General features: G+C 43.9%; 1 protein-coding gene across 1 annotated transcript; it reads left to right on the top strand.

Moving 5' to 3' along the window:
* Positions 1 to 3,068: 3,068 nt before the first annotated feature.
* Positions 3,069 to 4,175, top strand: LOC105702508. Its single transcript, XM_023431791.1, has 5 exons — positions 3,069 to 3,279; positions 3,362 to 3,477; positions 3,661 to 3,683; positions 3,763 to 3,830; positions 3,913 to 4,175. Exons 1-5 carry the CDS (start codon positions 3,069 to 3,071, stop codon positions 4,173 to 4,175), a joined length of 681 nt encoding a protein of 226 aa, XP_023287559.1.
* Positions 4,176 to 13,623: the final 9,448 nt, after the last annotated feature.

Raw genomic sequence — 13,623 nt, forward strand, 5'->3', positions numbered from 1 at the left:
AACGCGATGTTCGGGCCGAGTCTTCCGCGGATATTCCTCCTCGGAGCGGCAGAGGTATGCTAATATTATGCGCCGCTTTCATAACGCGAGGCCGAGCGTGTTTTACTTTCGTGAAGTTCCCCGTCCGCTTAATACTTTCGGCAAAACGACCGAGAAAAATCCGTACACCCCGGCAAACTGCTTTACCATATCCGCTCGACACTCCAGGAATGTCTGCACGCGCGGCCGTAATAATACGCGACCGAGTCACAATAAAACGACGCCCGTAAATGTTTCACGTTGATGATGATAAAGTTTTAAGGGGCCTATCATCTCGGGATACCGCGATTTCCGGTTAACCAGGTGCCGCCGAGTGCCTATTATTCCCACTATTTCACAGACGTCCTCCGCGGTTACGCCGAATGCTCGTTAAAAAGAGGTGGCCCTACTGTCGAACATTATAATTCAGCGCGGCGGCCGCAATTGCGCCCGGCAATTTCGCCCCTTCGCGATCCGACCTTTTTCCCCTCTTGGTTTCCGGGTCGGTTCTTTCTTTTTCTTTTTTTCCCTTTTCTTCTTTTTTTTTTTTAATAATTTACCGCTCGCCCCCAACTCCGCCCGTTTGTCACTTGGACCACCGGGCGGACCTATAATTCAATGTCCGTCCGGAGAACTCCGGCAGCGTTTGAGCAATCGCCTATGATTCCGAGATGATTTCCTCGGGGCTTTTTTCCCGCCCTTCCACTCTTCTTCCACCCTTTTCGCTCGTTAAGTTCAAATAGCGCCATGGCCAGGAGTTATTAGAGACGAAAGATCGCCGATTATGACACCGCATGGAATAATAATCCTTCGTCTTGACCGCTGGTCAAGCCCAGATCCATCTTTGGGTGGAGGCAGACTATCCGACACGAGCCGTCGCTGATAAAAATGTCCATGTAAATTTACACACTCAATCATTGATTATTTTGACGTCACAATAAATTACAGTAAAATTACTTTATCTCTGTAACATCACATTTGGTATCTAAGTTTAGTTAAAGAAAATTGTAATGTAACATTAGATTTAGTTCCAGCAGAAATGCACTATTATGGTAAATATACAACGTTATGCGTATATTTATACATTTCCTAATTGCAATTTTTTCATTTTGAATTCTTTTTTGTGAAACTTTAGGTATGATGTATGTTAAATGTATGGAAATTTCTATAGATTCTTATCAATGGGTGCCGATCCGGAGAAACATTATAGGGAACATACGTTATCAAGACTGTTCATATTATACTCAGGTTGGACAGTATGAATAGCCCCATTGAAATACATATTACAATGTTTTGTGGAATTGGCGCCGACACGTGTCAGATAGGGTGAATCCACCTTTATAAGGTCCTAGGGTAACTGTGGACCTTTTATTTTCTTAGTCGTAAAGATTTGATATCCAAAGAGAATTTGCAATGAATCCCTAATTGAGGTTCAATTTGTATAGTTTAAGGCAGTCGTACCGTGTGACGACTGTATTTTTCGCTTTCCTTGTGAATTTTTTCTAACGAACCATGAAAATACCCCATCTTGGAATTTTTACAATATGTTTATTAACATTTATACAGTGACTCAGAATTTTGTCAAGCGAAAATATAGATTGGAGTCGACTTTACAGCCTTCGAAAGACATACACGTGAAAACCAAGTAGGTTGACGACAGACATAATTCCGGTTGTTCCGTTCGTCGGAAATTAAAAAATGAAATGGCAATTTAATCCATAGACCTGTGGCTATAGCCGGAACTAGGATCAAATGAAAATATCAAAAATTAAATTTTTGGCACGGTTTTGTAAATTTATTTCCGATTTTTGTCCTTTGTTCGACTTTTTAAGCTTGCTGAAAAAACACTATAACAGGTATCACAATTATCCTAGTTCGAACGAGAACTATACGTGTATTGAACATATCATATAAATTTGAGCAAAATCGATTGAGGAGTTTTTGAGAAATTGTGTCAGGCAATTTAAAAAATGCAATTTTTAAATACACGCTTGAACGCCAAGTCAGAACTAAACTAACCGTTCCTGTAGCGTCTCATTTAACATAGGAAGGGATTTCCAATGAGTTTAGTATCTCTTTTACATGAGCATTAGTTAGAAAGGTCTTAGGTAGCAGCCGAATTCATTGAATTCATTGAATTCATCGTAACGAAGGCTCTGGTGCTACACCCCTCTCTCCGAAAACCTGCTTCGTTCTGCGTCTGAAACAACCCAACGACTTGGAATATTGATAAACCCTCTATTCTACGTATTCTAGACATATTATAGAAGCAACTTATGAAATAATATATTTTTCCATTTTTTCGACCTATCACACGGTACGACCGCCTTAAAGAAATAAGGAAATCTTATTGCTTGATGGCGAAGATGGCGGACACCCTTGGAGGTTCGCAAGAGAGGAAGGGCCGAACTGGCCAATTTTTCTCCCTATCGAAATTATGGGACGAATGAAAATTTATCGCCTTCTTCGGTCGACGAGATATCGACTGAAAAGTCCCCAGTTTCACGGCATTCAGCCGACCCTTTTAAGGCGCCTCTGCGTTTCCCCCGTAATGGAATGCAGTGCGATAATCTTCCCGCTGGGCCCGCAACTTGCGGACATTAATCTCGCTGATGGGAAAACTTTTCTGGCCCTGCGCGTTATTGCGATCGAAACTTAAAGCGGTGCTTTCGAATCCAGGGCGAGTCGATATTATGAGATAAATTGATCGCCTGATCAAAGTAACGACGGCTCAATCCTTTCTGGAGTCGGCGACAATTCTGCAAATCGTGGCACCAAGAACTTTGGTCCGCCATTTTTGCCGGGATTTAAAGTAACCTCTTCCTTTAATGCCTCCTGAAAATTGTGTAATTTTTCAAACACACCGCCGATATACGGAAGAATTTTTACTCGTTTACTTCAATTGTTTCGTCAACCTCTCCAACGATTTCGGCCCTCTCGAAAATCCACGTCTTTCGGCACTCGAATTCAATGAAAAAATTTGCAAACACTTTCGGCTTCGAAAATTAATCCGTCCTTTAAAGTTTTAAGACATAATTTCTTACACAAATATGACAAGCCAGTGTGGCTGCGGAGTGTGCTGTTTCCCAACGTGTCCACCTTCTAACCACGCGAAACCAATGATGCCTTACGACGAAATATCGCACGAGGTGGACAATAATTTCATCTCTTTTAAATTGCCAAAAAATGTGAGGCAAGCGGAGAACGTTTCGAAAGAGTATCCACGAGCATCTTCGGGGGATAAACCAGAGAACGAGACGGGTAATTACAAATGCCATGCCATAGTTATAATCCGGCTTCCCAAAATTGATAATTCGAGGCTAAAAAGTGTATTCTTCGGTAGGTCAAGAGTTCACGGTGGGTTGCAAGAAGCTGAACGTCATCCCGAATAAATCGCCACCTCCTAAGAAGCCGGACGAGGAAATGTTCATCTTGAGTACGTCAAAGAGACTGATAAACGTAGACGAGCTAAAAAACAGTCTTGAAATCGAGATCAGGACTCCCAGAAATTACATTCCATTACCCGAGCCTGGACCTCCACCGCCGATTATTCAGATCATCCCGAAAACGCCGGAAAAACGCAAGGGCAAAAAGAAGAAAAAATGAAGACATAGAGTAAACTAAACGAAATCAAATCGGAAGAAAATACGAGCGAGATTCGTGAGGTGAGTCGATGCCTTACGACGAAATATCGCACCAGGTGGACAATAACTTCATCTCTTTTAAATTGCCAAAAAATGTTAGGCATGCGGAGAACGTTTCGAAAGACTATCCACGAGCATCTTCGGGGGATAAACCAGAGAACGAGACCGGTAATTACAAATGCCATGCCATAATTCTCCTCCAGCTTTCCAAAATTGAACATTCGAGGCTAAAAAGTGTATTCTTCGGCAGGTCAAGAGTTCACGGTGGGTTGCAAGAAGCTGAACGTCATCCCGAATAAATCGCCACCTCCTAAGAAGCCGGACGAGGAAATGTTCATCTTGAGTACGTCAAAGAGACTGATAAACGTAGACGAGCTAAAAAACAGTCTTGAAATCGAGATCAGGACTCCCAGAAATTACATTCCATTACCCGAGCCTGGACCTCCACCGCCGATTATTCAGATCATCCCGAAAACGCCGGAAAAACGCAAGGGCAAAAAGAAGAAAAAATGAAGACATAGAGTAAACTAAACGAAATCAAATCGGAAGAAAACACGAGCGAGATTCGTGAGGTTATATTGGAGTTCTTCGTCGAATCGCAGAGCTCGATCGCGCCGTTTCTCGGCAGAAGAGAAATTTAATTCCGGAAGCATATTCACGTGAATCGCGCTCGGATATAGTCTCGGAAGTAAACTTCCCCTCTTCCTTCCCGAGGAAGAGCCCAATGAATAGGCGGTGGAGAACGCATCCCCCTTACTCGCGAGTGCCGGAAATTTCGGTGCACGTCAGCGTTTACCCGTACCTCGCACCGAATAACGTAACTCGCTCTAATGCTGGAAATTAAAATTAAAATAATGCCTTTAATTAACACTTCCTAATTAATATTCTCTTTTAGGTGGATGCATCCTGTCCCGAGTATTCGCGACGAATTACCGAGAATCGTGTCACTCCCCCGCCCTCTTCCACACGGATTGAAAATGTTTCGATATTTCCTCCACCTTCGGATATTAATATCTAAAGTTCATACACAATTGCCTATAAATCCTCACGAATGTGATCGAGAATTAATACACCAAAGGTTTCGAAATGTATTATATACGCGCCCTCTGAAATTCATACACTCGTGTACCAAAATCCCAAATGTGCAATCGTACGTACATGAAATTTCGAAATAAATTATAATTCAATCGTAAGAAAAACGAAACATCACCCACATGAAACTTGTACTTCGAGGAGATATTTATAAGGGTACGAAGGAAGACCTCTCGAGATTCCTCGTTACACTCTGAAATATTTAACCCTTGTTAGCGCGAGGGGTGCTCGGAGTCCGGATAAAAAGCTCATAATGTACGCATAGACCGGAAACTTGGCACCGGGTCAACTCTCTTCCGCGAGATTTACGGTCGCCAATAAAATAAACTGTTAACTTCCCCGTCGAATAGGAGACCCTTGACCGAGCAAGCTGCCCGAAGGCACTCGCTTATAAATCGCCCTCGAAATTTCCGACGAAGAGTTCGCACGAAAACCACCCCCGTAATTCGCAGTTGAAAGCTTAGTCAAACGGGTCGTATCCGAATTTCTAAAAAATTGCCCAGAGGAATCACCCTCGATAATAAAAGAAAATATCCTGGGAGATTATTCCCGGTCACGGTGAAAGAATTTTTTTTTCTTCCCATATTTGATATCCTACGTTCCCCTCTATGAGGTACAATGACGCCGGCGCGTAATCGCGTCGGGAATTTATCGGCGGGGCGGAATAGGAATTCGGATGAAACGCGATGGGAATTCGGATGTCCTGTGATGGTACATCCTCGGCGAAGGTCGTCGCTGGCGGAAGTTCGGGATATCGTCTCGATATTCCTCGGCCACTTCCCTTTCAGGCGACAGACTCGACGCGGGAGATTCGAAGGTCCGTCGAGGCCGCGTATTTCGGGGTAATTTTACAAGTGGCGATATTTCATACAAACGAGCCATGAGTATAACGGAAAGTGGCGAGGCGAAGCCTCCATGGGTGTGGAGGAGATACGATGGGATTGAGGGGCCGGAGTGATAAAGCGAGCCATTTGTCCGCGAGAGCGAGAACCTCGCGCCGCCCCGAACACATCCAGACCGTCTAAATGTCAAGAACGACTCCCACTCCATACACCCCATATACCCCATATACGGTATACGATGTATCTCACGCCTCAACCCCTTTGCATACGCATGCATAATCCGATTAGATGCTAAGAACGAAGCGGCCTCTTTCCTTCGATTCCGGCAGGAGAACTTTACGACATCCGAGACGCTCCCGTATTTCGAGGGACCTCCGGAGAAAATGAAACGCAAATTCTTCCCGACTCCTCGGCTAAAGTAAGGCTGCTTTATCTATTTAAAATTCAATGCCAGGTAACTCTCGATAATTTTCACTTATCGGTAATTATCGACTTAACGAAATTTTTATTTTTACCGACGTTTCGAGTTTCAAAGAAATCCAGGCTTCCTTTCCGTTTACGGCTTTTATTATTTATTACAGGTTTTCGGAATTATGGAAAGTCAAAGAAGCATTAGAATTGTTCAAAGTCGGTATTTATTTATTTATAGTGTTGAAAATCGGCAGGTAGGAACATTTTGATAAATATAAAAAAAAGTGAGTGGAGGCGTTAAGGAAAATGCACTTTACTCAGCGGTATTACTGGCAATGCTGTATTGTAGAATGTTTGACGTTAGGTTGCCAGTGGGATGGATTTTATTAAGGGAAAATCGCTTTTAATTTTCGAAATGACCTTTTATACGTAGTAGAGATAATAAAGACGCGACCGGAAGTGTGGCATTTGCCACAAATTCAATAAATCCCAACTTTTGATACTTGTCGATCTATCAATGAGAAACCGACTTTCTTTGATTACCGAAATTTCCTGAAACATCGTTTAAAATAAAAGTTGATCCCAAAACTTCGTTAATTTCGATAATTACCAATTACCCAAATTACGGTATATCGGTATTTGAAGCCGCGACGTATTGAGGTCTCATAGTTTCCAGAAAAATCCGGATTTAATTACAAAAAGTGCATTCTTACGTAAAGTTCCGAGTGCAGCTCGAGGTTGTTCAAATCTCTCTCGGTTCGGCGAGGATACGGAAGGGGAGGAGAATACGGAATCAAGGGGCCAGAGATAATCCGACATTTCGGCGAAGTGGCGCGGAAGTCGCGCGACCTCGTTCCGCGGGAAAAATAGTTGAGCGGCCGCGCGACGAGATGGCGCGCGAGTGCTCGTAACCAGGTCAGGAGCGGTAACGTTCCTCAGGGCGGCCATTCCGCGGCTTTATATCCCCTGGAATTTCCAGCTATCCGCGCCCCGAGCGTGACGGATTCCACGGTTAAAAGCATTTACGTGTACGGGTATCCAGTCGATCTCTCAAACGAGCCTTGCATAAGGTTCGATAAGATTCGAGGACGTTGTTTCGCGATTCTCGCGACTCGCGAGCGGCGCGGAGTAGAGGTTCAAATCTTCCATTGAAATTCCACGGCGAATCGCCCACCCGATCGCGACCGAGGCCGAGTTCATCCTCGAAGAGGCCTTGTATTTGCCGCCTCACGTGACACCCCCCCTGTTACATCCCCCATATCCCAAGTTCCGGGGATTTTTCTGATTTTGCGCGCGGAAAATAAACCCCACCGATCGCCCCGCGTGCCGAGAATACGAGGACCAGGGTTGGGTAGTGACGCGTCATTCGAAGTTTTTTTTTTTTTTACGTAAAATACTTCAGGAAAGTATTTCAACATTCAAGTAAAGTACCTAACAAATTACCCGACAAAGATGGCGGTGTTGTAGCCTAACTTTCTTGAAGTAGCTAAAGTATAAATCACTTGTGAATAAACGTTTCAGTCAGAAAAAAAGGAATACAGAATAATGGCAAGTAGGAGTAAACCATTAAAATGTTGTAGACTTCAACATTCTAGTTTTCCACATATTCATAACAATGCATATTGGTTCGCATGACCTTTAGATACGGGAACAGGAAATCCAGAAACGTAAAGACCCATCTTCATGTAATTTACATCGAATATGAAACTAGAGTAAAGTACCTACTGTAAAGAACCACGTAAATTACCTGGGATATTTTACTTACCCAGCCCTGACGAGGACAAACCAAGACGAGGGTGCCTGATTGGCCGAGAGGTCCTCTCTGGGTCGGTAGACCTAACCTCTACCGGGGAACCACCCGTTCCGACTACAAACTGGATTCTTTAATTCTTTGAGGTTATATCAGGTCGTATGTAGACTCGAAATGACTGCGATTATATGCCGACTCAATATTTACGAGCCGGTTTCAGAAACTCAGACCCCCAGAGGGATATTTTTTCATATATTTCTTCGGCTGTGCATTTCTGAGTGCTCGTTTCCACCGGGCTAAAACCCGACCCTAGATCTCGGACCGAGAGAAAGTTACTAGAATACGGATAGCGGAAACGGTCGACTTGGAATGAAAGAATACGGATGAATACATCTATCCTGTTTTTGCGTACGTAACGTCAAGCTTCGTATTATATCATCCAATACGCGTCTGATATCTTATTGTGTCCTATATTAGGTTTGTTCGTTTCGCCTACACTTTCTACACTTTTACGAAAAGTCTACACTTTCTCTACACTTTCTACCCTTGATCTCGAGCGAGTGCAAGATGTTATACAAGTGTAGGCCGTGAATTCGGCGGCAAATTTCAAAATTGTAAAGACCAACAAACAGGAAAATACAAAGTTTGTCTCTCAAGATCTCAACGTAATATAAATAGAAATAACGATTAATACATTTTCTTCATGTATTGAACGAATTAGCGTTTTAATTTTCTATGTAATCATTAAAAAATTGTACAATCATTATTTATTACGAATTATGTATTGATTTGCATTTTATTTATTTACAGTTATTATGTATTACTACATCATATGTTATTACTATCATTATCATTTGCTAGAAGATGTAATGGAGGAAGTATTATATCTTCATTTTCATCATCATCCGATTCGAATAGCTCCAAAATCCCATACTGTCCCGCTAAATCGGCCATCTTGTACTTTCTTGAGCTTTCTGGCGTTCGGGACGGCGACGAAAGTGTACCTTCTGTACCTTTCAAGAAAAGTGTAGGCCCCTCGTTACCCTCGAGTGTAGAAAGTGTAGACAACGCGAATAAACCTATTATTTCTAACTCCACTTTATACACTTGACTGGCATGCTATGAGGTTCCATTTAAGTGCGGAAAAATTGGACAAAAAAATTCATTCCGAGTTCTGGAATCGAGTTTCGGAGGGTAGATCATTTCCACGTTAACCGGGGATTTTTTATTGGTGGCGAAACCATTGTTGCAAAATCGGGTCGACGAAATCGAAGGCGTAAACGGGTCAAGCCAGTGAACACCAATGGCACTAATCTCGCGTATCATTGACATGTATAATCCAGGCGTGACCCCTCACACGCGCGAATTCTCTTAACCGCTGCAATTAGAGGTTATGACCGGGCTGCAAGTACCCACTGCGTAATCGCGCGACATCCCTTTGCCATTGATACCGATTAACCAAGCGGCTTAGCGGTTCGGGGAATCCCCGAATGATGGCATTTTCGCACTGACTGGGAAATATGCTGACATTCTCGCGTTTGACGAAACGTTCGCCCGTCTTATAGGTTTTAAGTGTCGGCCAGCATTTGCATGCCGCGACACTTGGCTCCTGGCGGTGCTCCGGCATTATGCAAATCTTAATTCGCTCCGGCGAAAAACTCATAAAATTACTGAGCCTCTTCGCCGTAAAACCCCAAAGCGCTTGCCCCGACGAATATCGGTGAGAAACGGACGTCCGTTTTACACCTCGTGGGTGCAGACGACTCGGGACTTGGAAGATCTCGATGAGGCGAAGAACTCGTGCCCGGCAACCGAAGGAGAAAAAAAAATCACCAGAATACCCCACCACCGAAGGACGCGGTAGAAACTCCCTAGGAAAGCTTCGATACACGTTGCTCTGGAAAATACCTTTTCAAGTTAGCGCTCATCGTGCGAACCTAACTGGAGAAACGGTAAAGTGCGCTCTATCGAAACTCCGTCTCTCGGTTTTTATTTGCGGGGGACACTGGCCTCACAAATTCCCTCTATCTAAGCTATAAAAACCGATAAGGGTAGCGAGCATTTTTCCAAGCCATCGTGTCGATCCCTATAAATTTATATCAGGAGGTTACGATAGGATATCGTAAGTTAAGATATCATTACTCTAAATCTCTTAGGGAATCCCTCGTACAGATTTTCTAGCGACACTATCTGTCGACGATAAACAGGATTCCCCTGCATTAAAACAGTCCCCGTGTAATCAACATGGGAATCCCTTAATGCATTCACGAATATCTCGCATAACGGCAACTGTAAGGGTAACAATAAAAACTCAACAATTAATTTACCGAACATATTACATTTTTTGCAATTTAGTTAACTACTTATTACTATTATACTTGCCATTGTGCTTACGCGAGATATTTGTGAAGACTCCTTATCAGACCGCGTAATAAAGACGCGTACAGTGGATATGTAGCAAATGCTACAAATCATTTAACTCATCTATGTATTTGTATATATCTACGCATATTAAGTAAAGATTTGTTTCATTTAAGTGCTTCGTTTCGGTGCACGGTCTGATTTACTGTAGCCGTTTCCTCGTAGATAAACTTGGATAAAGCTCTCATGAATAAATGTGTAAAAAATACTACATATTTATTAATTTAATCCCCACCGATCTCCTCATCCATTGAGATTTTTTAGACGATCAAAGCCGAGCAAGTGCCCCCGTCTTATGCGGTGACTAAGTAGTACCGCAGAACGTGAGACGCTCCCGGGATCATTAACGTTAACACGGCCCATTGGCTTTGCATATATTTAAATTCTTTTGCATAATATATCCGGCCCCGGAATTTTTCAGCTAGGGATGGAGCGGGTAATAAATTAAGCGAAAAAGAAAAAGTAACGTCACACTAGTACCGGCCGCAAGAGAGCAAACTATCCGCAAATTCGTTCATTCGCTATGGAAAGTTCCGGCGCAAGCATATTTTTTACTGAATTGACTAATTCAGAATATTAAATGGAGAAGTCCGTACAAAAGCCCGAGCACTCGCCCGCAAAAGTGCTGTTCTAATCTAAAGATCGTATCTTTTCACGGAGGAAAGTCTTTCTTCGTGGTCCATCGTCTTTGCACCGGCAACCGCCCCACTTTTCCTCGACTCTGACCTTTTCCCTTCTCGACGACCATTCTATCCTGTTATCTCATTTCCCTCGACCGAATTCCAGCGAAACTCGATTCCGTGGAGAACAGCGCCGTTAAACGGGAAGTATTCCGAGAGTTTCATTTGTTCTTCCTGGAAATGCAGCGCCATCTTTCGAGTACATCGAGTATACTGTATGCCGCGATGCGGCTCCATTTTCGAATTGTACTCTTACTCGCCGCGTTGGCATAATGGCGACTGAAAAAAATTCTTTCATTTTCTTGATTTAAAAAATATTAATTCAAACGGAACATTAAAAAGAGATCCAGGAAGCCTGAGACTAGACAGCGAATAAGTTACTAAAAGTCAAGAATATTAATGGTACATCGATCTCGTTAAATTGATTGAACTGGTATTTTTCATATTACTAAGCATGCAAAAATCTATTTAAATGCAGACTCGATAAAATATGATCAAAATGATTATTCGCCGTCTATTCTCCGTCAATCCTGACAAAATGACACGGAAAAAAAATAGGAGTGACAACGTGGCCAAAAAATGGATGGCTGTCCGTTCGAAAGAATGGAAGGCCATCGTAGTTGCCCTCTTCTTAAAGGGCCGCTTCGGCATATAGCCTCTTCGACTCTTGCAGTCTCTTCGGGCAGAGCCCCCTACGTCTCGAACGCTTGGCAATCCCCTGATTTTTCGAATTAAAAAAAAAAAATCACTCCGCGAGCAGATTCAAAAGCTAGCAAAACGACGACCTACGATCCGAGGATGCGCAGTCCGTCACATATTGCACATTTATTCGGATTCCCAAGCGCGGTCTAATTAATTTCATTCCTGAAAGAAAATTGTCACAATCGCGGGCGTCCGGAAGTACCCGGAGCGAATAATTTACTTTCCAGACTAAAATGAATGAGTCGCGGCAAACTAGACGTTTCTTACTAAAGAAATTTCTTGGCTCCAGTAAAATTTATTTTGTAAAAATCAGAGGTGCCACTCGTTAATATCAGGCAAAAGGGATTTTGCGAAAAGAATTTGATGTCCAAAATTGGTCTAAAAATGTTCCGAATATTGGTGAAAAAATATATCACAAGAATTTCTTTTTTTCCGGAAAATTATTCTTTCCTCAGAATAAAACCCCGGGCGCAGGACGGACATCCTCCGCACTTCTGGAAGCGCGAACGATAGAAAGGTATCCCAGGTCCAGGATCTCCCCCCAAATTCGTGGGAAGAGATCTTGCCCTGGCCCTGCCTACTTACATCTAGACGTTCACTCCAGACAACTACCTACCTCCCTAGCTATATCTAAAAGATCAATCACTTTCATTCCAACACACTCACTCCACGGTTCTTTCACACTCCACCCGGGGGCAAAGAGCCTAATCCTAGGGAGCGCATCCCGGGATGCCTCCGACCCCCGAGTTCAGATCTCTGATGCAAATGCTTCATCAATTGCCATCGCCAGTTGAATTTAAAAAAATTAAATGATTACGTGCAATCGGAATCCGGATGGCAACCGAAGGAGGTTACAAAATGTTTTTTTACCACGTCTCCCGGCCCTGAGCCGTTCGACTCGCTCCTGGAGGAGTCAAACGGCGAGGGCCAGCAAGGAACGCAGCCACAAAAATATGCACCTACCGTTGATGTCGCTGAAAAATTCCTAACGTGATTAACTCCGATATAGCTAAAACGAGCTACCGACTCTACTCGACTTTGATACTTCACAATTTCGATAAGAGAGCAAGACCAAGCCCAGCTCGCACTACGGCCCCAGGGTAGTGGAAGGCTTGGCCGAAAAACACCTGTAATCCCTGAAGCCGTCCCCGTCGTCGAGGCGGCGGCTCTAAGATGGCCCACAAGACATCGAAGTGCCACCACGACTCAAGTCCGGCTCCTCGCGAAACACTTCTCCCTCGTCTTTTTCGAATCATGTGAAGAAATTCCGCGGAACCGACGGCCCCGAAGTCGGAGGGTCGTCCGACTTCCCGGCACTTGATTAAAGATCGCGAACCGAAATCTATAGCAGATCCGGGAGAAATCTACCCCTAGTCTAAATTGACACATAAAAAACAAATAATATCCGCGCGGCCACTCGCGAGTCGGCGGGAGATCGTCCCATCGACTCGCGGTCACTCACATTAATTGGGTAACATACAACCGACGCCCGTGCCGGTTCGAACCTTTCATCCTACGGCATGGAGGGCGTCGGAGGAACGAGAAGTTGCGACTTACCGACAGACATCTCGTCTTCTTCGTGAAATACTCCCCCAGGAGATCCCTCCCGAAAGAGACCTGGGGTTTCAATCCTCGGCTCCATCAGCTGCCACCCCGATGTTGGTTCGGGCCGTAGTCCGCTTTCGCTTTTTATATCTCGTAGAACAGGGAACAGAATTCTACCAATTGCACAATCCAACGCACACTGGAAGGCACTGAATAGGACGAATGTACAACGCGATCACGTAACTCGCGAAGCTGAACGATATGTAAACATTCCGGAATACTCGTTGGAAAAGGCTTTATCGAAACCACAGCAATTTTCGGACATTTCGGTCGAACAAATGCGGTATCTTCCGATCACGACCTTGCCGCGCGACAACTTTTGGCACACTAAAGCCGATCGCGTCTTCCGCGCACTGCGCGGCGGCGATGTCGCCGTTTCTCATTCGGCCATTCTCCGGCCGAACCACGTGACCCCTGGGCTCCTATTCTTGTGTTCATCAGGATTTTGTTCGTGTACG

This window comes from Orussus abietinus, unplaced genomic scaffold, assembly GCF_000612105.2.
Source record: "Orussus abietinus isolate OABI.00-Male unplaced genomic scaffold, Oabi_2.0 scaffold174, whole genome shotgun sequence".
NCBI lineage: Eukaryota > Metazoa > Arthropoda > Insecta > Hymenoptera > Orussidae > Orussus > Orussus abietinus.